This window comes from Sesamum indicum, linkage group LG2 (genome assembly GCF_000512975.1).
Source record: "Sesamum indicum cultivar Zhongzhi No. 13 linkage group LG2, S_indicum_v1.0, whole genome shotgun sequence".
In the NCBI taxonomy this organism is placed as follows: Eukaryota; Viridiplantae; Streptophyta; class Magnoliopsida; order Lamiales; family Pedaliaceae; genus Sesamum; species Sesamum indicum.
Genome location: NC_026146.1, coordinates 4,112,603 through 4,134,627, shown reverse-complemented (window position 1 = coordinate 4,134,627; position 22,025 = coordinate 4,112,603). Strand labels below are relative to the sequence as shown.

Here is a 22,025-nt window from a genome sequence, read left to right as displayed (position 1 = left end):
AATTATGAAGTGAAGTAAACACATGAATCAAGTTTTAAACCCATTGCAGAATAATCTATTACAATCTACTAGTTTCCTTTGTGAATCAAGAGAGCTAAGAAGATACAAACCTAATGGGTCTTTTTTCATAAATATTGGCATGAGATATGCATAAACTAACAGTAAGAACACACCACACACACATCTCCTGGAAACGGTTTTGAAGAGAAAACCAAGAGCTTCTATTTCCAATGGACGTCCTGCAAAGCCCTCCTTTTTGCTGGTCTAGTTGTAGTGAAATCACCAATATTATTGGAACGCTTGTGTGTTGCTGCATTCTCTTTCATATCTGCGACAGTCATAAGCTTCCTGGGAGTCCCATGTATCAAGATGGTTCTGGCTTTGTTCTTGGCAGTCAAACATGACTGTTTGGACGAGGACCTGTGGTTCGTCTCCGATGTGTTGTTAACAGCAAAGCCTACAAGACCAGAAAAATCAAGCATCTCTAAATAACATCCTGAACTCAATAGTCAAACAATCAACAGAATAGTAAAAATATGATATTGTGCAACAAAATCAACTAAAGATCTAGACATGAAGCAGAATGCCAAGCCATCTATTTCATGAGACAGCATTGCTTCTTCAAGTTCTTTACCTTTTGTCTCAACTGATGGCTTATGACAAGAGGAGCCTGATTGAACATAAGAAAATGAAAAACATTAAGCTTACATAAATCTGCGATGCAATCCACAGAAATTAAGAATAAAATGGTAACAATAAAATGTTGTATACCTTCTTCACCAAGCAAATTAATACATGCAGGAGATTTCACTAATTTCTTTGACCCTGGAACCAGTTCCATAGACAGAGTTGCTTCTTCCAGTTCCTTGCTTTCTGCCTCAAGGGCCTCAACCGATGGCTTATCATCTTCACCCTCAGAATTGGAAAGTACTCCAATATCTTCCTGGTCTGACTCACCCAAGGCAGCATTTTCACAGGCATTCCTTCCACTACTGTGTGTTAATACATCAATGTGATGGCTGGCACTGGAGCCATTAAAGTGCAGAGACAAAGAAGATTCAGAATCAATATACTCTTTTATGGCATCAGCGACATCACTTTCTTTTAAGATTTCACTATATCCAGAGTCAGGTACATCCGACAAGGTCTGAATATCGTTGTTGAACTCAACAATTTTATCTTCAAAATCAGGGCTTTCGTTGCAAAATGTTATTATTGTAGCAGATGAAGTCTCCTTGACCTCTTTATGATTCTTCTCGTCATCACGTTCCAAATCTAAAACAGGTGATTCCACCTCTAAGTGTTCAACATCACCATTTTCCGTATTTCCTTGACTTGCATGGATCACCAAGGTACTGAGGGTATCACATTCAGCACTATAGACAGAAGGACCACATCCTGTAACAGAGAAAAAATAAATCATTGGTCACATTTAGATTCGTACAAAAAAGAATTGAGGGAGGTTATAACAAGGTAATGGTTCAACCTTCAGCTAGAACTATTTTGTCTATATTCAGGATGGTTGTGCCTGTCTCCATCGTCTCCTTGCTTGTACTCTGAAGTTGAAGAATGGTTGTAAGTTTATCTACCTCCTGGCAAAGACTGTAACCAACTGAAAGGCTTTCAAAATTTGCCATTTCACTGTTGGTAGGCAGCTTATCAGAAGTATCATGAGAGGATCTTGGATTTCCATCCTTTTCATCCCAAATCTTAGCTTCACATGGATCACCATCCTCTTTTATTGATTTTGCATCTTTTGTTTCTGTTATGTCGCCATTGTCGTGGGAGGCCCTTGTAAATAGATTAGGAGAGCTACCTAGAAAAATAAGAAAATAAATTCAAGAAAATAATGTGGAATATACAACTTATCAAATAGAAAAACTAAACTCGTCATTCCCCCCCAACCCATATAATTTCATAAATGTTGGGAGTTTTAGTCCCCGAAAATTTGAAGTGTCAATTAACGTTTCGGCTAGAAGATTCTAGATACTATCGTATTTTCATTCTAGATACTATCGTATTTTGATTTCATTTCCGAAATGGAATTCATAATGACAAATCAAACTTGAGCTATCTTTGTCGATTACATCTTTCTCACCTTCAAAGCTGCCACAGGTTGCTATTTCTGGATCCAGAGGTCCCCTAAGATTATCAGCTGATGTTTCCCTCAAAATGTTGACATCTTTATTGCAGGAATTGTCACAGTGATTGTCCTGGGGCACATTAGACTTCTGATGATCAGCATCAGATAACCCACCCGCCGCTTCACTGCTTGGTGTCATTGTCCCCTCTGATATACCACAAAATCTACTCCCATGACTGAAGTTTTCTGACAAATCAGTGTCTATTAACTTGTCAGTGCAGTTTTCGTCTTTGTCTGAATTCCTCATTGAACCAGACGAAATTCTAATGTTTTTCTCTGTCGATGCACTGTAATCTTCGGTTGCTTCCTCATAAAGACAGGCGTCTCCTAGAGAAATGATCATCTCTTCCTTGTTTTCTTCTGTTACAGAGTTAGTTTCTTCCTTGCAGTTACATGTGCTCTCGGTGAACTGCTCCTCCGAAGCTTCACAGCCATCAACCTCAGCTTCAGAAAGAACCGTACTCATACAGTTGTTCTCTAATTCAACACTGTCAAACTCCTTTAACTCGTCATTAGTGACATCTTCAACTTTCTCTGATGATGAATTTCCAGGGTAAAAGCCCTTGTCGACTTCGCGTCCAGCGTCTGCCAGCTCTTCATCAGATTCAATTTGCTTCGTTGGGTCAATGCATTCCTTAAATGACATAACAGTTCTGTCCAATTCTGTGTCACGACCAGAGATTGCATCGATAATCTTTATTGGCGATTCAAATAGCAACTTAAGTCGATTTTCTACATAGATGGTCAGATGAAAAATGTTAGATATGCATAATTTAGGTATCAAGAACGAGTCGAACTCTAATGAACTTTACCTTGGTCAGTTGGCAAAACCACATTTTCATATTGGGTTTTCGCACATTGACTTTCTCTTTCTCCCTCCATCTCACCACTGTCGGCAAGCGATCTGTTCATTGACATCGTCAAATTTAATGTTTCAGTTCCTTGAGAGGAAGTATATTTTAGTCCGGCGGGAGTGATGCTATTCACAGTTGTCTCGAAGAGACTGTTGAGTTCAATTTCTGCAATTGTATCCGAAAATTAGTTTAAAATCTACCGAGAAATTGTACGTAGTGAAATCCAGTGTTTGAGTCGACCTGTCCAGCTTTGGCTGGATTGAACACTAGTACGCTCTTCACATCCTTCTGACACTATGCGCCCTGATTGCGGGTTGTTACATTGACGTTCAGTTTCCTCTGTATCTTGAAAGTTCAATTGAGGAAGAGGAAGACTTTTAATCCCTTTGCTAGCATCCGCGGATATTGCTCCATCTGAGATGCACGGATCAGCAATATCCTCTTTATCTTTGCCACAATTTGCATCATTTGCTGGAAAAACCATAAAATTTTGCAATTGTTCCTCAGAGATGGAAGATATAAACAGCATTCACCATGAAGATTGTTAGTTATAAGAGAGAGTGAAAGTTCATATCTGGACTAACCATCCTTCTTGATGTTGGAGCCTTCAACCTCACTGGTCTTTCCTTCGCCATTAGTCTTGGAAATGGACATTGCATGCCCTGCTGTTACACTTTCATTATTTGAAGCTTCATGTCCTTGAATAGTGTCTGCAGTAGGTTTGGCTAATGGAGTGTTTGGTCGCTCTACTGCTGCAAAAAGATCAAAGAATAATGATTTGACAGAAGAAATCGTAGTCAAAAGAGAAAGAAAGCTTCTGAATGTACCTGGTTCATGTGTATCTTTACTGTTATTCTCACCAGCTTGATTGAAATTTTCAAGTTCTCCATCTTCCGCAGTCTCTTCCATAGACATTTCATCTCCTAGAGTATTAACTCCCAAAATAGAAACTTCTTTTTCTTGAATACTGTCAGCAGCACCAGTTTCTTTGTCAATGTCTTCACACATGTTAGAAGTAGGGGGCACAGTACCTGAAAGCATTTCACAGTTAACTCACAACTCCCAATATTGCTAACTAAAGCTTTGTAACGTATTAGTTGAGTATGAAACAAAAAACTAATATAGTTGGAAGCACTGTAAGCAGAACTTGGATATGTTTAACAACTAATAAACTAACTCAAACATTAGTGAAATTGTTTACCTTGGAATTCAGAATCACTATTTGGTTCATGTGGATATATTTCATCTCCTTCAGCTATCTGATCATCTTCATTAAATCTCCTTTGCTTAATTGAATCTTCACCAGAAAAGATTTCTCTATCTTGTGGTGTGATCATAACGCTTCTTTCAGCATCAAATAAATTAGATATACTGAATTCCCCATACTCATGACATTTGCTCTTGTGACCCATAGAGGATCTACCTTCATTAGTTCTGGCAATGTCTGAAGGTGTACTCTTATAACTATAGGTTTCTTCCCTTTCAATATGATCAGCCTTAAAGCATCTTCTTAAATTAACTTCATCACTGTTTATGTGGATGATTATGGGGGTTACCACGGGGGAATCGTTTTCCATCCCTTGCTCATCAGAATTCACTGAAAAGTTTCCTCGATCTTGTGGGATAATGCTAGCACTTCTTTCGCCATTAGATACATCTGGCACAGTTGATTCACTGTCTTCATTACTTGCACTTTTGTGATCGTGGAAGCATCCAACTTCATCAGTTTCAGCCAACTCTGAATCTATACCCTTATGAAAATAGGTATCATCTCCTTCAGCTGTATTATCACCCTCAAAGCTTCTACCTAGCTTGTCTGATGATGGCTCTTTTAGTTGTAATGCTCTCTTTGAGTCAGAAGAATCAACATGTCTCTCTGAAAAACAGCAAAGAAAATATGAGAGCATTGCTAAGGTAAAAGGTCCACAGAGAAAACCACATATCCAATTTCTAATAAACGACGTACCGCAAGACTCAAGAGCACCAAGCTCTCCAGCTTTTGAGGGTGTATCTTCATTATTATTCTCAAAAATAATATTGGATGCCTCCAGGTGGTCCACATCACTATGGTGGCATGCAGTCAAGGAACTTACTAAATTAGCATGTTCTGTTGCAGCAGAGTCCATGTTCTCTTGGACAGGAATACCTTCAACTTTGGCAACATGATGGACTACATCCAAACTTGGTTCTATGTACTTGTCTGCTTCAGCCTCTGATTCCACATCACTGTGGTGGCATGCAGTCGAGGAACTGACGGAATTAGCATGTTCTGTTGCAGCAGAGTCCATGTTCTCTTGGACAGGAATACCTTCAACTTTGGCAACATGATGGACTACATCCAAACTTGGTTCTATGTACTTGTCTGCTTCAGCCTCTGATTCCACATCATTATGATAGCACGCAGTCAAGGAACTTATGAAATTAGCATTTTCTGTTGCAGCAGAGTTCAAGTTCTCTTGGACAGGAACACCTTCAACTTTGACAACATGATCAACCACATCCAAACTTGGTTCTATGTGCTTGTCTGCTTCAGCCTCTGATTCCACATCATTATGATAGCACGCAGTCAAGGAACTTATGAAATTAGCATTTTCTGTTGCAGCAGAGTTCAAGTTCTCTTGGACAGGAACACCTTCAACTTTGACAACATGATCAACCACATCCAAACATCGTTCTATGTGCTTGTCTGCTTCAGCCTCTGTCACTTCCAGATCAGCCACAAATCAGTCAGAAAGTGAATGACAACTTTGGCGAGTAATTGACATCACAGGGAACTATATCAGGTAAGGAAAAGTCTTACTCTTGAAATCTGTTTGGTTATCAAGTAAGATGCTCTCAGCAAAACCTGCATTTGCACAAACATTTGAGACTTCCAGAAGTGCTTGGTCGTCGATTATATTATTGCAGCTAGAATCCTGGGTTTGGCTGGACATCTGAACTTCAGGGTCATTCTTATCTGTGTCTGAGATATTTTTGTCAATTAATTTTTGCACATCAGAATCCAATAAGGAATTGACTTTTTCCACATCTTCGAGTTTGCAGGAAGAAATTAGTTTTCCTGAATCCGTCTTCAATTTGGCAATATTGGGTGCGGCATTTTCGTCTGAGTTCTCCAATTGATTCCCATTTATCAACTTAATATCAGTTCTACCAGCATTATCTGCCAGAGTGACGTCTTCTTTCTCTGTGTGAGTCTTTCCACTAGAAGTCAGTCCCTCACTAACTATGTCTTTGGTGATAGTACTTTCTGCAACTTCCGTCATGGGTAGCTGAGCATCCACAAATGATTCAAGCAAACTCTCATGTGATGAAGCATCCATATTTGGTTCCTTCCATCTACTTGGTGGATTCGTTTCATCAGCAACTTTGCTTATGGCAGCTTTTGGCTCAGGTTTCTCACTTCTACTTTCTCTCCTCATGGATCGTTTCAGAGAGATTGGATCATTGTCAGTCTTTATAACATCTCCTCCTGAGATGGGACCTCTTTCTCGCTTTCTTGCGCCATTCTTTTGCTGAATAATAGAATCTCCACCAAATTCATCTAGAATTTCTTTTGATTCATTCTTCGAAACGTCCCTTCTTGATCTTCTCATATTCTTTTGGACGGTGGGACTTCCTTTCTCTACTAAACATGGTTTACTTAAATGCATTTTTGTCTCACAAATCTTCGCTGCTGAATCAGTATCAAATTTTTCATTACCAGAAACAGGATTGAGGCTTGAACTTTTCTGCCTTGACCTCCTCGTTGTCCAAGCAGGCTGGTGAGCCTTTTCATTATCTTTAGAAACTCCATCAGCCATTCCTAATTGCAGTACTGAATTTGTCAAGGGATATCCATTCTCAGTTTCTGCTTTACACTGACAATTTCCATTTTCATGTGATGCAATCACATTTTTCCTCCTATTACTTCTTCGCTGGTGCAGTTTAACAGGTTCTTCAATCTGAAGAACTGCTCTTCCATCACAATCAACTTTACTTCCTGTACTTTCTTCATCCACGCCTGAACCTTCTGCTGCCAACAACTTTGGTGTCTTTCTCAAGCCCTTAACCCCACCAGTCTCTTGTTTCATTGTATCATGATTCGATATTACAGATACACCAACCTTAGTTGCATTCCGTTTGGACCTCCTCAACAAAATTTGAGGTTCAGCCATCACATGTAATGCTGCACTTTCCTTATTATCCATAACCTCTTCACACCCTTTCCCATTATTTTTCACTCTCACGCCTGAGCCCATAACCAATTTCTCTTCAACCACTATCCCTCTACTCCTGAAGGAACTACTAAACACACCATTCTCATTAGTTTCATCAGTAACCATATGATTTACTGAGACCTTTCTCCCTCTATTCTCCTTCCTTGTAGAAGCTTCCATCAATTTCTGCCCCCTAGACCTTGTAACCTTACCAGGGTTGTGCACAATTTCATGAATCAACTCATAATTGGCAGCATGTAACACTTTCTTATCTCTTCCATCATCATCGCTTGCCCTTTTTCTTCCTCCTTTTCTCAGATTTTTTACACCCTCTACTAATAGCTCCCCTCTGTCCTGCATTTCCGCACCTAAGCTAAATACATCACCCTCCCTCGAGTCGCCATTGTTAAAATTTTCAATAGCAGCTCGGTTATTTTTCAGATTTACACTTTGTGTTCCTTTCTTCCTCTCAATTACCTCACCTTCCATCAGTTTCGACCGTCTAGACCGTGTGAGTCTACCTGAACTACATACACCTTCATTATTAACTTCGCCACTATCAACATTTTCAACAGCCGAACTACTATTTCTACTTGAAACCAAAATTCTCCTACTTGTTCTTTTCTTTTCTCGGGTAAACTCGATAATTTCATGGTCAGGACTAAAGCGAACCTTCTTAACTCTCCTATTGATAACCACATCTGCAGTTTCAGTTTCGCTGGCATTCTCTTCATGATCATTGATCAGACCTTCAGTTAAGGATGTCCCGTTTTCCTGATCTCAACAATGAATATAACAATCACAATGTGAGGCCCCAACAATTTTTTAAAAGAAAACAAATATTTACTAGATACTTAAATTACAACCAAACGCACACACACAAAGAAAAAGAAAGGAAGCGAACTCGAGTGATTACCCTAAAGTATTCTTGAAGCTTGGTCGCCATCTCCAGGTTTGATAAATTCGCAGGAATTTTATGCTTCTTGCACAGCGCCTGCAGCTCTTTGCGCTTCATGCTATGAAAATCCATCAGCTAAAAGAGAACCTAAACCCAAATCAAAATCAAAACATGGAAAGAACTGATGCATCTATTGTTGTAGTTGAACTTTTGGTTCTGCAAAAGTTGCACCCGGTGAGGAATTGTTAGTTAAATGCAGTGGAGTGGAGAAATGATTTTGAATTTCGAATGGAACGTCTTTTCCCGCTTAATTTTGAAGAACACGTGGCCCCTATGGATTAAAAGTGGATAAGACCATTTGACTCGATTACGTGTAAGATACCCATTGGCTGCTTTCTGCCTTTTCAGATGCTTCTTTGCTTTAGTAATTAAACAAGCATTCAATTAAAAATCAAAAAACAAAAAAAAAAGTTAATAGTAGTATTTGTTTACTTTGAAGTTATTTAACTGTGGATTGGGTCAATTTAAATAATCGTTCCGTCTAAATCAATATTTGCGGTTTTTAGATTATTTAGCATAAATTCAACTCGACAATTATAAAAAACACACTTTGCAATCTTATTAAATTTGAGCTGTTTTTGCAATTTTTAGTATAATAGTAATAATATAAATGTTAAACAAACATCATTCTAAATAAAATAAGATAATTAGGAAATCACATCGTAACAAAATAAAGATATCATCTGATACCCAAAAATATATATGAAGCCTAAAAATATGTTGAATTGATGAAAAAAAATCCAGAGAGAAGCTCCCCAAGGAGCGAGGTCCAAGAGAGTCACTGTTCATTGACAAATCATATATTTTTATATATAAATATTTTATGTTTAATGTCGTATTTTTTGGAGACAAAAATTACTGTTTACTGTCAAATCACATCTGTTTTATATTATGTATATATATAATAGAAAGTAAAAAAACAGAAAAACACGCAAATAAGGTGTAAAAACACAAAAATAAACATTAAATGTGTTTTAATTTACCTTGAAAAACGCGAGAATACAAATCCAAACAAAGCCAATATTTGCTACTTGCTCCAAGAAGAAGTAGGCCACACACAAAGGGTCCCGACCCACAAAGAAGACGCAGCCTATACATGTGACAGAAAGCAAAATTATGTGCATAAATAGGATATGCCATACTTATTATCTTTCTAAATAGTAACTTATTATGTTGGTTTTAATTCAAATTCTTAAGTTATTAATTATATTTCTATGTTTTGATTAAAATATTTTTGTTGTAGTTTGGAATTGACTTTGATGTGCAAAAATACTCAAATGGATTTCCATATAAACGCACCAAGTACGTACTCACTTCACCTTATATTCCGTGAGCGCGACATCTTCAGTGCTCTTTCTTTTTTCGTGTTTACTTCAATCGCCACAAAAACGCGACATTATCTGTCGCAAGATTACACAAACTCTGCGGCTTTCTCATGGTCATGGATGCGCAATTACTGAAGCTCTCTTCTGCATTTCCTTTCCCCGCACCTACCCCCAAACACCCTCTTAGTTTTCCTTCATTCTTCAGCCTGGAGACTCGCAATAAATCAAGAATTCACACCGGAAAAAAGGGTGCCACGTTCAGTGAGGAGGCTTACGAGTCTGAGCGCCTGAGGCTGGACGCCGCCGCCCGAGAATCCATGGCGCAAAAATCTGAAATGGAAGCCCAAGATTCGGACGATCCGAAGGCGTGGAAATGGGTCATCAGGAAACGGGTCTGGGACTTGATGGAGGCACGGAACATAGCCCAGTTCCCTAGGCCCGTTCACCATCGCATTCCCAATTTTGTTGGGGCCCATATTGCTGCTAATAAAGTAAGCAATACTGTGTGATTTTGTGAATGTGGGTTCAGTCACTGTGATTTCTTTTAGAGTGGTCTATTTTGTTTGAGGGGTTTCTTTCTAATGGAGGAGGAGGGTGTGTGTGGCAGTTAAGTGAGTTGGAGGTGTTTAAGGAGGCTAATTGCGTGAAAGTGAACCCGGACACGCCCCAAAAGCAAGTCAGATTCCTCACCCTTAATGGTTAGTTCTTTTTAATTATACATGATGTATCTTGTTTTAATGCAACAATTAGGCTCCAGTTCGATGAGAATTACTAGACTGGAGAGATGGGATTACAATTAATGGAAAGTCTTGCTTCCGATGATAACTGATTCAGCTCGTTTTGATGGTTATACTGTGGTTTGATGCATTGAGCTAATCACTTGATGTTTGTATCTACACAGGTGGGAAAAAGCTTTTAACACCACAGCCACGTCTGAGAACCGGATTCTTTTCTGCACTTGAATACTCGATGTTAAATCCTAGCACGATTAAGGAGGCATGTACTTCTGTAGGAGTTGCCAAGTATGGAAGACCAATAGGGCTGGATGAGAAGATAAAAGTGGACTTGATTGTCATTGGTTCTGTTGCTGTTGACCCAAAGACGGGGGCAAGACTGGGCAAGGGTGAGGTATATCATATGTAATTGTCTTTTTGCTTCCATTGTTTTTGTTAAGGTTTGGAGGTAGCGCATTGGTTTGCTTTGAAGAGAATCTCAAGGCTGTATGGTTAGAATTATTTTCTCTTGAAGAGTTATGTTTGTCATCATTGTTTCGAACTTCAGTTATTGGGATTTCTTTGTGCTGTGCACATAAGTGGGTGTATTGTAAGACATGTGAATTAAATGTGATTCCTGACATACTTTAATCCTGGACGGTATTTGGATTAGTTAGTAATTTTTGTTTCTATCAAGTTCATGATCAAATTATATCTGGGGCAGGGATTTGCAGAACTTGAATATGGCATGCTACATTACATGGGTGCCATAGATGACTCAACACCAGTTGTCACATCAGGTGAGTTTTCTTGGACTCCTAAGATGAATTTTGTCTTAGAGATATTTATCAAGTTTACCTATGATGATCTTCATGCTGAGTAATGTGAATGCAAAACCTTGGCATTTGTTGTCTTTGTATAAGCTTTAATCAATAATTAGAAGTGCTTGTAGCTTTCTCCACATTGATAATCATATTACATTCACCAGCATTGGACCGACTGAAAGCCATTGGATACATATATTCATGACGTTCGGAATGATGCTGACTTTTTAGACACCATTTAGGAATTTGAATCCAGTGCACATCAATGTTTTCCATGTTTGCTTATTATGACTTTGTCTAAAGTTCATGATGTTAAATGTTACAGGGTCTCCAAACTGATTTGGTGTCCAATTATTTATTTTGTAGTAGCAACATACTCTTGATGTAAATGTTAATGAATTGTTGCACCTAGTAAGCTTTCTCATTCATTTACATTTGCAGTGCATGATGAACAACTGGTTGATGATATTCCCATTGAGAAATTGTTGGTTCATGATGTCCCTGTTGACATCATCTGCACTCCAACCCAAGTTATTTTCACAAAGACATCCATTCCAAAACCTCAAGGTTAGTTCAGGAATTTCCCCTATTATTAGTTTCTTTCACATGGTCCAATTGTGTATCAATCTACTTGCCAAAATACAGACTAATCTGTGACCTTGTTTGTTATCACGGGAGAAAGATGATTTATTGTTGATGTTTCATGTAGGAATATACTGGGACAAACTATCTCCAGAAAAGCTTGGCCAAATTAGGATTTTGAGAGAGCTGAAGAGTAAAATTGAAGGTGAATCCGGGCAAAAGCTTCCCTGTGGCCCCTCTGAGAAGTTACCCCCTACAGCCCAAAGGAGACGCTGACCGATGTTAAACTGTACAGAAGCTAAAAGAATAAAATGGAGAAACCAACTTCCACCTTCAATATCCTCCAGGAGCGGTCTCTTAACTGTGTCAGGCTTTAATACTATATAGTTTTAGAAATGTGTTCTGCATGTAGTGACCAATTTTTGTTTCTAAAAAGGATTGTAGTTTCTTTCTTTTGGCTGTAGTCGAAATAATAATCAAAAGAGAATCTGCGACTAGAATGATAAAGTTAAGTAGATTCTTCCTTTGCAGATTCCTGCTTAGAAACTTTATCTTAGCTACCGATGTTAAACTGTACAGAAGCTAAAAGAATAAAATGGAGAAACCAACTTCCACCTTCAATATCCTCCAGGAGCGGTCTCTTAACTGTGTCAGGCTTTAATACTATATAGTTTTAGAAATGTGTTCTGCATGTAGTGACCAATTTTTGTTTCTAAAAAGGATTGTAGTTTCTTTCTTTTGGCTGTAGTCGAAATAATAATCAAAAGAGAATCTGCGACTAGAATGATAAAGTTAAGTAGATTCTTCCTTTGCAGACTCCTGCTGAGAAACTTTATATTAGATTACACTGTTGTGGATTGTAATGTTCATATATTAACATTCGGTAAGAATGTTATATAAGCTCTGGGGTCCCAATTTGTCAGTGTTATTAATGGCTCATCACCCCCATTCTCAAGCTAACATGTCCCTTCCAGTGAAAACCATCAATATTAGAAGTCGACGATACTAAATATCTGTCTGTGAACAAGCAAAATCTCACGGAGGAGGATGAAATTAACATGTCAATTCATTTTTACAAGAACTAAAGAATATAAATAGAAGTGTACAGATTCAGTATATTGGCACTGACTAAACTCAACAGGCCTAAGATATATCTACTACCTTCGGAAAGAAATTGAAAAAGCAACAACTCAGCTATAAGTAATCATTTTAGGAACACAATGAGTCCCACCCAATTAACTCAACAGCCCTCTTTATATTGTCAAGTGTGAGAGCAGAAGACCAGCCTCTAATATAAATAGCCAGGGCCAGAGAAAATGTTTCACATTCTTCGAGCATAATGTTGCTATATCATATTCCTAGTGGAAGGTATCCGGTCATCCTTGCGAGTTATAGTCTCTATAGGAGAAATCACCTGAGGCATTGACATCCCTACAGAAACAATGATCTCTGAAATAAAGGGAAAAAGGAATTAGTATAATAGCCTAGGAATGGAGCGCAGTTGGGAAGCTAAAGTTACCGAACCAGACAAAAAGTTGTTTTCAACTTGATGTTATTATGAGGAGAAGAAAATCATCATCAAACCCCACCTGATCACCAACCCCCCAAATCTCCGGCAGTACCCCAACAAAAGGTAAAAAAGAGAAGCAAAGCACAAGCAAAATAAAGAAGAGAGCAAGGCAAAATTGGGTCGTGTTTCTTAAATTGTAGGCTGTATGAAATGCTAAAGTTCAGGCATTGAGCATTAAACAATTTTCGGTAAGAAAATGTGTCCTGTCATAGAATGAAACTGCAAGACACACCAAGAAAAGCGAATAACTTACCTATGCCTTCTCTAATTGACAAATTCGGCCTAATAATATCTTTAGAGTTAACCAGAAATATGTCCCCGATGTATAAATGATTTGTCGGCACATAAACAGAGCATAACTCTTCGTCCCCGTTATCTCTCTGAAATCATGGGAGAACAACCAATCAATGAGAAAACAAAACCTGATAAAGGCAAATCTTGCTTTTATCAACAGTTCAACTTGCAGGACACTATGCTTGAACATGGCATAATGCGATCTGAAATGTCACAGAGACATGTTTATATTGTAAGAAATGGATCAAACATTGCTTGACACCAAATTTGAACACAATTCATTCCTGAAAAGATGACAATAAACAACCGATGGTATAATTTGTAAAACTGAGAGTCCAATTTGCAAGAATTTTGAGGAAAAAAAAACATATCGCGAGCACCTGCAGAACTACTGATGATGTAATAAAGCCGAAAGCATATTCTCCAACACGAGGATGACGAATAATAGCAACCTCCTTGAAAGCAGTAGTATTCTGGTCTGCCATAAAATAAATAATATTTATCAATATTCAGCCCATTGCATGAAGACCTCTACTCATGCAACACAAAATGGAAGGGAAAGTGCTAGCATAATGCAAGGGAAGTCCTTTTTATAAGATCGTAAAGGACAAAATATCTCTACCAGCCTAAAATTGTGTTGATTAAAAACTATTAAACTGCAAACTTAAGCTTCACGGCTTGGTCTTGATGAAAAGCCCTCAGTCAATAACTACCAGAGGTATAGGATTTCATGCAGTAAGGCAGTGATCCATCGACCAAGAAGGACGTTTATCCACCGAGGGGTGTGCACTCCTGAAGAGCTTCAATGAAGCAACAAATCCATTCTCTCTCATAGCCTATTTAATATCATCAAGAATATTTTGACATACCTACATTATGGCTACTCAACAATATATGAACATTTGTATAAGAAAAAAATGGAATACTGACTGTGAAGTACAAGTGCTCATTCTGAGACCAATCTATCAAAGGTAAAGCAGTGTTTTTTCCCCCAACACATGTTTCTCATTTCTCACAAGCAGTTGATTGAAATTATAGTGATAGGTGGAAAAGGCATTTGCATCTTAATGCCTTCTCCAACTTAGTGCATTTTCATAAAAATCAACAGAGAAAACCATAAAACAACTGTTACCTGGAGAGATTGCAGAACTAATTTGCTTGGATGCTGAGTATATATGTTTTATAAAGGGCATTCGTTTTATAAACCATTCTCCTATCAAGAAAACTGTAGCACCCAACCATGACGAAGCAAATATACCGACAAAGAAAATAAAGATCAACGATGTGATGAACCCAAGGCCTGCACCGTATATGAAGAGATCATCAGAAAATAATAAATCAGCTACTGAAAAGTGAAAAAGAAAAAGTTCAATTATTAATGGATCCACGTAGTATCCTATATGCAGTTCAAAATGGCAACAACCAGCAATAAAAGAGAACGAGAGGATAATTAGTTAAGATGCATGCTATCCAGGATGCCAACTAGCAGTGTCCTAACTATTCGTTCAGTTATGCTGATGCCCACCACTATTATATGTGGAGTTTATTATCCATAACTTGAAACTAGAAAGAAAAGGGAAAGACAGCATATCGTCCGGCAGACAATATCATGATTCGATGACTTACCAAATATGTCAATGCCAAGCCTTTCATATATAGGACTGAAGAAACCGTCAACAAACTGAATAAACCACCAAGTGATGAAAAATGTAACAGCAACTGGAAATAGAACAACGCTGCAATTTAAACTCATCAGTCAAAATTGAGCAATACATTGGAAATCACTAAGAAATTTTATAAATTTTTAAAACCAAACTCATCACCATCCAGTCATGAACTTCTTTGAAACCCAACTCTGAAGAACAGCATAGCAAGCCTGACAAAAAAACATGCGTTAGAGCCATTCTAATCATACTATCCATTGCAGTTTAAAAGAGTCGAATATAAAAGAAATTGGTAAATCAAAGGCTTTTACTAATGGAAGGACAAACTTCCCAAAATCATCTTAGTATTCTGGATGACTTAAGCAAGTTCAACCCAATCACTAGCCACAGAAAAGAGATACCACTAATAAAGAGAAAGCCAGCTATTGAAATGAACGTAGAACTACTCTCTGAGTTTAAAAACTGAAGGGAGGATATTTTTTGTTGGAAGAAATTCTCATGCACTTCAATTTAATAGTTAATTGCATCATAATGACATCACAATTGCATTTTATGGATATGAAGAATTATCACATCCAATCAACATAAGACTGTAATAACCCAATGCTGATAATGCAATTCACTGATTACAAATCTACTAAAACATAGCAAGCATAGATACAAAGAAACAACAGGATATCATTTAATTTCAAACTAAAGTATCATGTTCTACAACGTAATAATCACTCCATTTTCCTACGCTCATTTCCTCTTAATAGAATAACTTTTCTCTTTCCATCATGTTCAGTGTTCTATGCTTCAACTCATTTCTATCCTTTTAAGGCCCGTAGAGCCTCATAAAAAACACATGGATGGCAGTGATTAACTAGTGATATACCATATCAACCAAGTAACTCAACATCAGGGTTTAATTTCTTCATCATCACTCCCGTATGACGAGACTCGAGAGAGTCTGTTATCTTATCAATGCCAAAAACAAATATTAAATTCTTTATCAATATGGAAAATTGTCGTCTGTAATCCAAACCCATTTGATAAAGCCAACATGTCCGTGAACTAAAAATTTTCCAAAATGCAATCAATCAAGTAAAATATTATTCAACTCAAATTCCTAAAAGCAACTGCTACAGTGAAAACTGGTCAGGAAACCACGAAACAAGCGGAAAAGCATTTCCAAGTAATTCTAATTAAATGGAAACAAATAGCTATTAGGTCTAGAAAATGCCGAAAAACGTGCAGGGGTAAGATATGAATATCGAATGCTAAATATAGACCTTGCGAGTGGAGGAATTATTGGGGGAATGAGGAGGTGATTTCACGGGATCTTCGACGTCGCCGTCCTGACGCGGCGAATTCGACAATGCAGCCGTTGACTCTTTCTTCCCCCGACTACTACTACCACTCTCCGCCGCCATTAATTCCACTCTCATCTGCCGACAAATATACTTGAGCCGAAGGAATTAGAATCACTGACAAGTGATTCTTGGGAGCGTTTATCGGAGCAGAGCAAATCACCCGCAAATATCGTCAAATCCTCGCAGCCGAACAAGGTTCCCGTAATTTCCAGCAACCCCCCCTGACCTATGAATATTTGTAAATTCACCCCCACTTGCTACAAGAAGTAGTCAATACCTCCTTTTCCTGCAATAGACGATGATTGGCTACACCGAATTGAATTTTTTATTCAAATTTCATTATTTTTTTTTAAACAATATACTTTAAAATAAATTTAATAATAAAATTATTTAAAAAAATTCTAATTTAAATCGAATTTAAACTAATTACATAATATATTTAAAGAAATAATTAATTATATATCAAATGTATTATACTTGAACTAAATCTGCTTTGAGTAAAACAATTCGACCCACAATTTATAGTATTTGCCAAAGTTATTTAAAATCAAAATCTCAAAATATTAATGACGACAAAAGCATTTAATTAGTTTCTGCTATATATTAATTGCATTAAATTTGAATAGGATCAGCTGCAGATTAGCAGGCCCATTATATGACTTAATGGGCTTCAATTGCCTTCATTATATGTTTTAGATTCATGACGCCTAATCCATAAGCCAGGCCCATTATAGCTCCCCTTTTCTGGGCTTAATCTTTACTTTTTATGATTATTACGGTGTAGCTTGCGAGAATTGCATATTTCGTACTACATTTTCGACTATTTACAGTCATGGTACCATATTTGTCAGTGTGATCAAATATAGTACCAGAAAATTGAATAAATTAAGTACTGTGGTTACCTTTTGTATACTTTTCCATTTATACGGTACTATTTTTGTTAAATTGATAAAATATGGTACCATGACTGTAAAATAACATAACGTTGGGCCAAATACTACTTATATTATATGGTCCAAAAAAGTAAATGAGGATTAATATAAGGTCATTTTTGAAAGATTTCATGTCAATATCACAATGATATAGAACTCATCATATTCTGATTTGGGGTGGTGGATTTTTCAATCATGAAATATTCATTTCTTGGTAGAATGTTTTAGTGGAAAGTAGCAAGTTTCGATAAAGACAATTAGGATTTGGACAAGTCATTCTTCTCCATCATATCAACAAATAATTCCATACTTACATTGAAAACTAATTAATAATATTAATCCAGCTGATGAGCTAATGATCAATCAACCTCATCTATAATATGTATAATTTTATTTGTTAAATATAACTTATTTTTGCTAGATATTGATCGTATATTATGTATAATTACAACGAGCTCTCATGAGGTTTGACATAATTATTATCCACTCATGATCTAGCCCAAATTGTTAGATTTTTATTTATTTTATATTTTTATAGTGAACGGGCTGAAATATTTTTGTGGATTATGATTTATAATTTTCACTTATTTTTTATAATTTTGTGAAATATTAGGCCTCCGTACAAGAGTCATCTAATTCTTCAAGCATTAGGGTTATTGAAAATATTTCAATTAATAAAAATATGCTCGTAATTATATCAAATTTTAGGATTACTCGTAGTGTATTTTACCAAAAATAAGGTCGAATAATGGTGAAACTCGTGATAGATTAATGGTTTGTTATTGTTTTCGAATTTGACAAGGCTGTTATTTCATCTAAAAGAAATGGAGCTACTTATTTGATGGTATGAACATGATCCTAGGAGGGGTCGAATTCCAATTTCACTGTCCCTACATTGAATTCTTGATGATGAGTTAGACTCGACATTCAATGTTTTAGTTTGAACAGGAAGTGGTCATGGGGCTGGGGTTGATGATGGACTACGTATACATATATATACGCACATACTTGCTTCAACTCATCATATATGTTTTGACTACTTCAACTGCAACACGACTCAGTCCGTATTGTACCACTTTTAAGGTTGATTTTGCTTACACTAATACGACTTTTGGACACATTTATCCAAATCGGATTAGGCCGAACCTAAATCAATTATACAATAAATATAAATACACTTGTCATATGATTGGTATACAGTTCAATAAAAGTGATCAGTCACGTCACAGTATACTATATTTACTTTGTAATTAGTTAGTTTGATTTGACAGAATCTAATTTAGGTAAGAATTTTTCGTGCAAATGCATATATTTATGGGCTATCATTTATGCATATATAAAACTTGAAAGTGAAGTGGTCCTGATCCATTTCTTCGTTTGCGGGCCGACCAACCTATATTTGTGTCAATCTTGTTCTTGAAAAAAAAGATTTGTGCTACATGTGATGATTTATGGTAGGAAAATTAGATCTTACGAATTTGATGTTGAAATGATTTCCTCATATGAGTAATTGGGACCATTTATTACAAAACATTTCTGTCCGTCCGACCTTTTGATTTACTCTTGGAACGTGGACGTGGACATGAATACGACCTGATATAGAATAATAGTCTTTTATTATTCTCTTGTTTTTGTTTTAAATTTAATTTTAATATTAAAAGTCGTAAACTATATACATTGAATATTCACAAGTAATATGTTTGTTAATGATGGGCACGAGAGATTCTGTTGAATTATATTTTATAAAATATAAATTACGTCAACACCTCTTGATAATAGGTTTAAATACAGAAACACCATCCGACATTTTCAAAATGCACCCAAGGAAATACTAATTCTGTAAATTTTTACTATTAAATAAGGAGTGTGCTTATAGTAATAACTATAATTTGTACTTGGAACATTGTAAAGGGCATGGAGCATTTATATATTCAGATTCAACATTAGAGGTTGTTAATATTATTTGTCTTTTTTATTAACGATAATCGTACAGTCGTACGAAAGAAACGATATATAAAGTCAGCAATATCATTCAGATTTATTTTTTTGAAAAAAGGTACAATCGTTGCGACCTCGAATGTAGATTGTTTTTGTCCTTACTATGTTAGCCCCGTTTAGGACAATAAGACTTTCGGCGTTGCTCAAGTAATCAAAGTTGCACAAAACTTTTGTGTTTCCTTTTATGGTTAATGTTCAAACTTTAACTCATGGGAATGTATTGATTGTGACAGTGGAAAATAGAAGGAGCAAGTTGCAAGATGTTGCCATCAGAGCAAGCTAGCAATTGTAATTGTACGTACGAGGATTAGATTACTGATTCCCTCAAGTGCATATATAAATATAAGCGTGTCTTTCCCCTTTCCTAATTTCTGGTCCCATCGCCGCTCTCTGTGTCTTATAAAAAGCGATTTTAGGGACCAAATTTGTACTCGTTATTATTAATCGGACATAATTCATTTTAATATTCACTGAATGTGGTGACATTTTCGGAAAAGTAAAGCGGGTTTTAATTACATGTCAAAATCACGATTATTAGTAACTTTGCTGCTAAAAGTAGTGAGTTGCGCATTTAACAAACCCTTTGTCTAGAGCTAAGTTCAATTCATGCAATAATCCAAATTATTTCTACATCCACTTTATGTTGGAAACTTGTTTGTTGTACAGTTTCTAAATTTATTTATATATATGTCGCACTTGAATTTCTAAAATTTGAATTGATGCCCCCAATTCATTAATCTCCATTAGGCTTTCATTTATTTTACATGGTGAACTGATAAAAATGCCATCGTATACTAAAAATTATAATTTTATGATTTTTTTTTATAGTTTTTCATCCATCTTATTCGATTTTTTTTTAAAAAATAATATGGTAAATTGACAATTTTTTTAAACCTCCATTCAAGGATTGTATACATGAATTCGTCAAATATAATGAGAGTATTTATAATTTTTAAATAATTATAAGTATTCGTAATAACATCAGACCTAAAAAAGGTGGTTGTAATTTAGCTTTTAATTAAAAGTGTGAAATATGCAAGTGGGGGATGATGATGAAAATGGTGAATCTGAGTTGGGGTTTGGCTTTCTGCACTATGGTCGCTGTCAACAAGTTGAATCTCTCCATTTCTTGCTTTGTTTTTCTGTACAAATTGCAAAAAGTTGGGGACAGTTGCATTACAAATTGTATTGGGAGCAATACGTTCTCACACTCACACTGACAAGTGTAGATAATGTTGTTGAGATGGAAAAATCAAGAAAATAGTATTTAGAGAACGTGTAATAAAATCTTCTTTGTTGTTTAATTAAATAAATATAATTATACACACACATCGACAGTGTTGCAATCATCTGAACGATCAATTCACCGACTTTAATTCCAAACTTGAAAGTTTTGACAAAAAGGAGATATCCACGTATACCCTAGCTATTCTTTGTCAAATCTCAAAAGCTTAGACGACAAAGCGTGCTTCCTAGTGCAACTTATTACATGACAAAAGAGCTTCAAGACAAAGGAAAACGTAGTTATTTTAAGAAGTAATTAGGAAGATGGAAACTAAAAGCAGAATCTCAGAATTATGAACGAGAAACACGATTCTCCTTAATTGTAATTTCGCTATTCAAATTAATTAATCGGGCAGCAAAAAAGTCGCATGTAACTTTATTTTGTCTCTTCTAGAAGAAATTTTCTTTATTCCACTAGACACTTTTGATATATTACATATATCTTTGTTTCATGTCATGCATATCTAGCTATATCCTGCCCCAAGACATCCGTCATTAGGGACAAATTGTTATAACATCATGTGCTCCTCAACTATGTTTTTTTCCTTATTTTGGATTCAACTTGGACCGATCGTGATCTTTCATACCATATTAATCTATCCGTAACCTAACATGTTGTTTGGCACAAGAATTGATTATGGTGTGAAAAAAAGGGGAAGAAAATGCCAGCAAATATGATTTATATAGATTGTTTGGTCGATAAGAAAATTTTAAACAAATATCATTTTCATCCCGTAAAAAGACAACAACATATCAATCAAATCAACCAACAAGTGCCCGAAAATATTTTTGTGTGTCAGTTTATTACAAGTGTGCGACAAATACGAAAATGAAATAATTTGTGGATAATTATATTACTTTTTGTAACGAACAATCTTTTAGACTTGGGCATGTTGTTAGAACTTGACTCTTTCAATATTCTTGAAGCTGAATCCAGATTTAAAGTTAGCAATTTGTACTTAAACTTTCAGGTGCATCGTTGGAAGAATTAATACCAATCTTGGTCAACATCCATGGGCTCTAGGACTATGCTTTCCTCGGAATATATATATTTAAAAATTATGTGATTTTGTGTACAGGTGAAGATCATGTCATAAACCTTTTTTCAACAATATATTATGTATGCTAAATTTGAAATATAATTTTAGTTTTTTAATTTAGGGAAGAGATATTTTTTATTTTGTATGAATTGATTTTACAATTTAGTCTTATATTTTGATAATTGACTAGAAAAATATATATGTAAATTGCACATGATCACAATAATTTGTAATTTTAGTCTTCTAAGTCAATTTGTATAGGATCAAACATGCCATGCTCCGAAAATTACAAG

The 22,025-nt window shown here is 36.1% G+C and overlaps 3 protein-coding genes across 6 annotated transcripts; 1 reads left to right on the top strand and 2 right to left on the bottom strand.

Annotated features, from left to right (window-relative positions):
• On the bottom strand, positions 16 to 8,306 carry LOC105179348. 4 transcript variants are annotated; one of them, XM_011102941.2, is made up of 13 exons: positions 8,110 to 8,306; positions 5,798 to 7,967; positions 4,964 to 5,701; positions 4,199 to 4,873; positions 3,825 to 4,028; positions 3,582 to 3,749; positions 3,238 to 3,468; positions 2,956 to 3,162; positions 2,099 to 2,875; positions 1,487 to 1,816; positions 772 to 1,398; positions 635 to 670; positions 16 to 457 (listed from the first exon to the last, which is right to left on the bottom strand). In XM_011102941.2, the coding sequence occupies exons 1-13, from the start codon at positions 8,221 to 8,223 to the stop codon at positions 222 to 224; spliced, it is 6,513 nt and encodes a 2,170-aa protein (XP_011101243.1). In that variant the 5' UTR covers positions 8,224 to 8,306; the 3' UTR covers positions 16 to 221. The 4 variants fall into 4 exon arrangements, with proteins under 4 accessions (XP_011101243.1, XP_011101250.1, XP_011101257.1 ...); XM_011102948.2 differs by having other exon boundaries at positions 3,582 to 3,746; XM_011102955.2 differs by having other exon boundaries at positions 4,964 to 5,695.
• Positions 9,457 to 12,129, top strand: LOC105179341 (5-formyltetrahydrofolate cyclo-ligase-like protein COG0212). The gene is made up of 6 exons (XM_011102939.2): positions 9,457 to 9,967; positions 10,084 to 10,174; positions 10,378 to 10,604; positions 10,914 to 10,989; positions 11,455 to 11,580; positions 11,723 to 12,129. The coding sequence occupies exons 1-6, from the start codon at positions 9,587 to 9,589 to the stop codon at positions 11,869 to 11,871; spliced, it is 1,050 nt and encodes a 349-aa protein (XP_011101241.1). The 5' UTR covers positions 9,457 to 9,586; the 3' UTR covers positions 11,872 to 12,129.
• On the bottom strand, positions 12,616 to 16,718 carry LOC105179333 (protein LIKE COV 2-like). Its single transcript, XM_011102934.2, has 7 exons — positions 16,398 to 16,718; positions 15,283 to 15,335; positions 15,086 to 15,195; positions 14,592 to 14,759; positions 13,840 to 13,937; positions 13,419 to 13,545; positions 12,616 to 13,044 (listed from the first exon to the last, which is right to left on the bottom strand). The coding sequence occupies exons 1-7, from the start codon at positions 16,551 to 16,553 to the stop codon at positions 12,941 to 12,943; spliced, it is 816 nt and encodes a 271-aa protein (XP_011101236.1). The 5' UTR covers positions 16,554 to 16,718; the 3' UTR covers positions 12,616 to 12,940.

What these genes read in the sequence shown, in the direction of transcription:
- LOC105179348 (XM_011102941.2), bottom strand. Translation starts at nt 8,223, where the DNA reads ATGGATTTTCATAGCATGAAGCGCAAAGAGCTGCAGGCGCTGTGCAAG. An exon ending in TAACCAAACAGATTTCAAGA is followed by an intron (nt 5,702 to 5,797) that starts GTAAGACTTTTC and finishes CTGATCTGGAAG; the next exon opens with TGACAGAGGCTGAAGCAGAC. An exon ending in TAATTTGCTTGGTGAAGAAG is followed by an intron (nt 671 to 771) that starts GTATACAACATT and finishes ATGTTCAATCAG; the next exon opens with GCTCCTCTTGTCATAAGCCA.
- LOC105179341 (XM_011102939.2), top strand. Translation starts at nt 9,587, where the DNA reads ATGGTCATGGATGCGCAATTACTGAAGCTCTCTTCTGCATTTCCTTTC. An exon ending in AACACCAGTTGTCACATCAG is followed by an intron (nt 10,990 to 11,454) that starts GTGAGTTTTCTT and finishes TTACATTTGCAG; the next exon opens with TGCATGATGAACAACTGGTT. An exon ending in ATCCATTCCAAAACCTCAAG is followed by an intron (nt 11,581 to 11,722) that starts GTTAGTTCAGGA and finishes TGTTTCATGTAG; the next exon opens with GAATATACTGGGACAAACTA.
- LOC105179333 (XM_011102934.2), bottom strand. Translation starts at nt 16,553, where the DNA reads ATGAGAGTGGAATTAATGGCGGCGGAGAGTGGTAGTAGTAGTCGGGGG. An exon ending in AAGAAGTTCATGACTGGATG is followed by an intron (nt 15,196 to 15,282) that starts GTGATGAGTTTG and finishes TTTAAATTGCAG; the next exon opens with CGTTGTTCTATTTCCAGTTG. An exon ending in GCTTGGCATTGACATATTTG is followed by an intron (nt 14,760 to 15,085) that starts GTAAGTCATCGA and finishes TATACGGTGCAG; the next exon opens with GCCTTGGGTTCATCACATCG.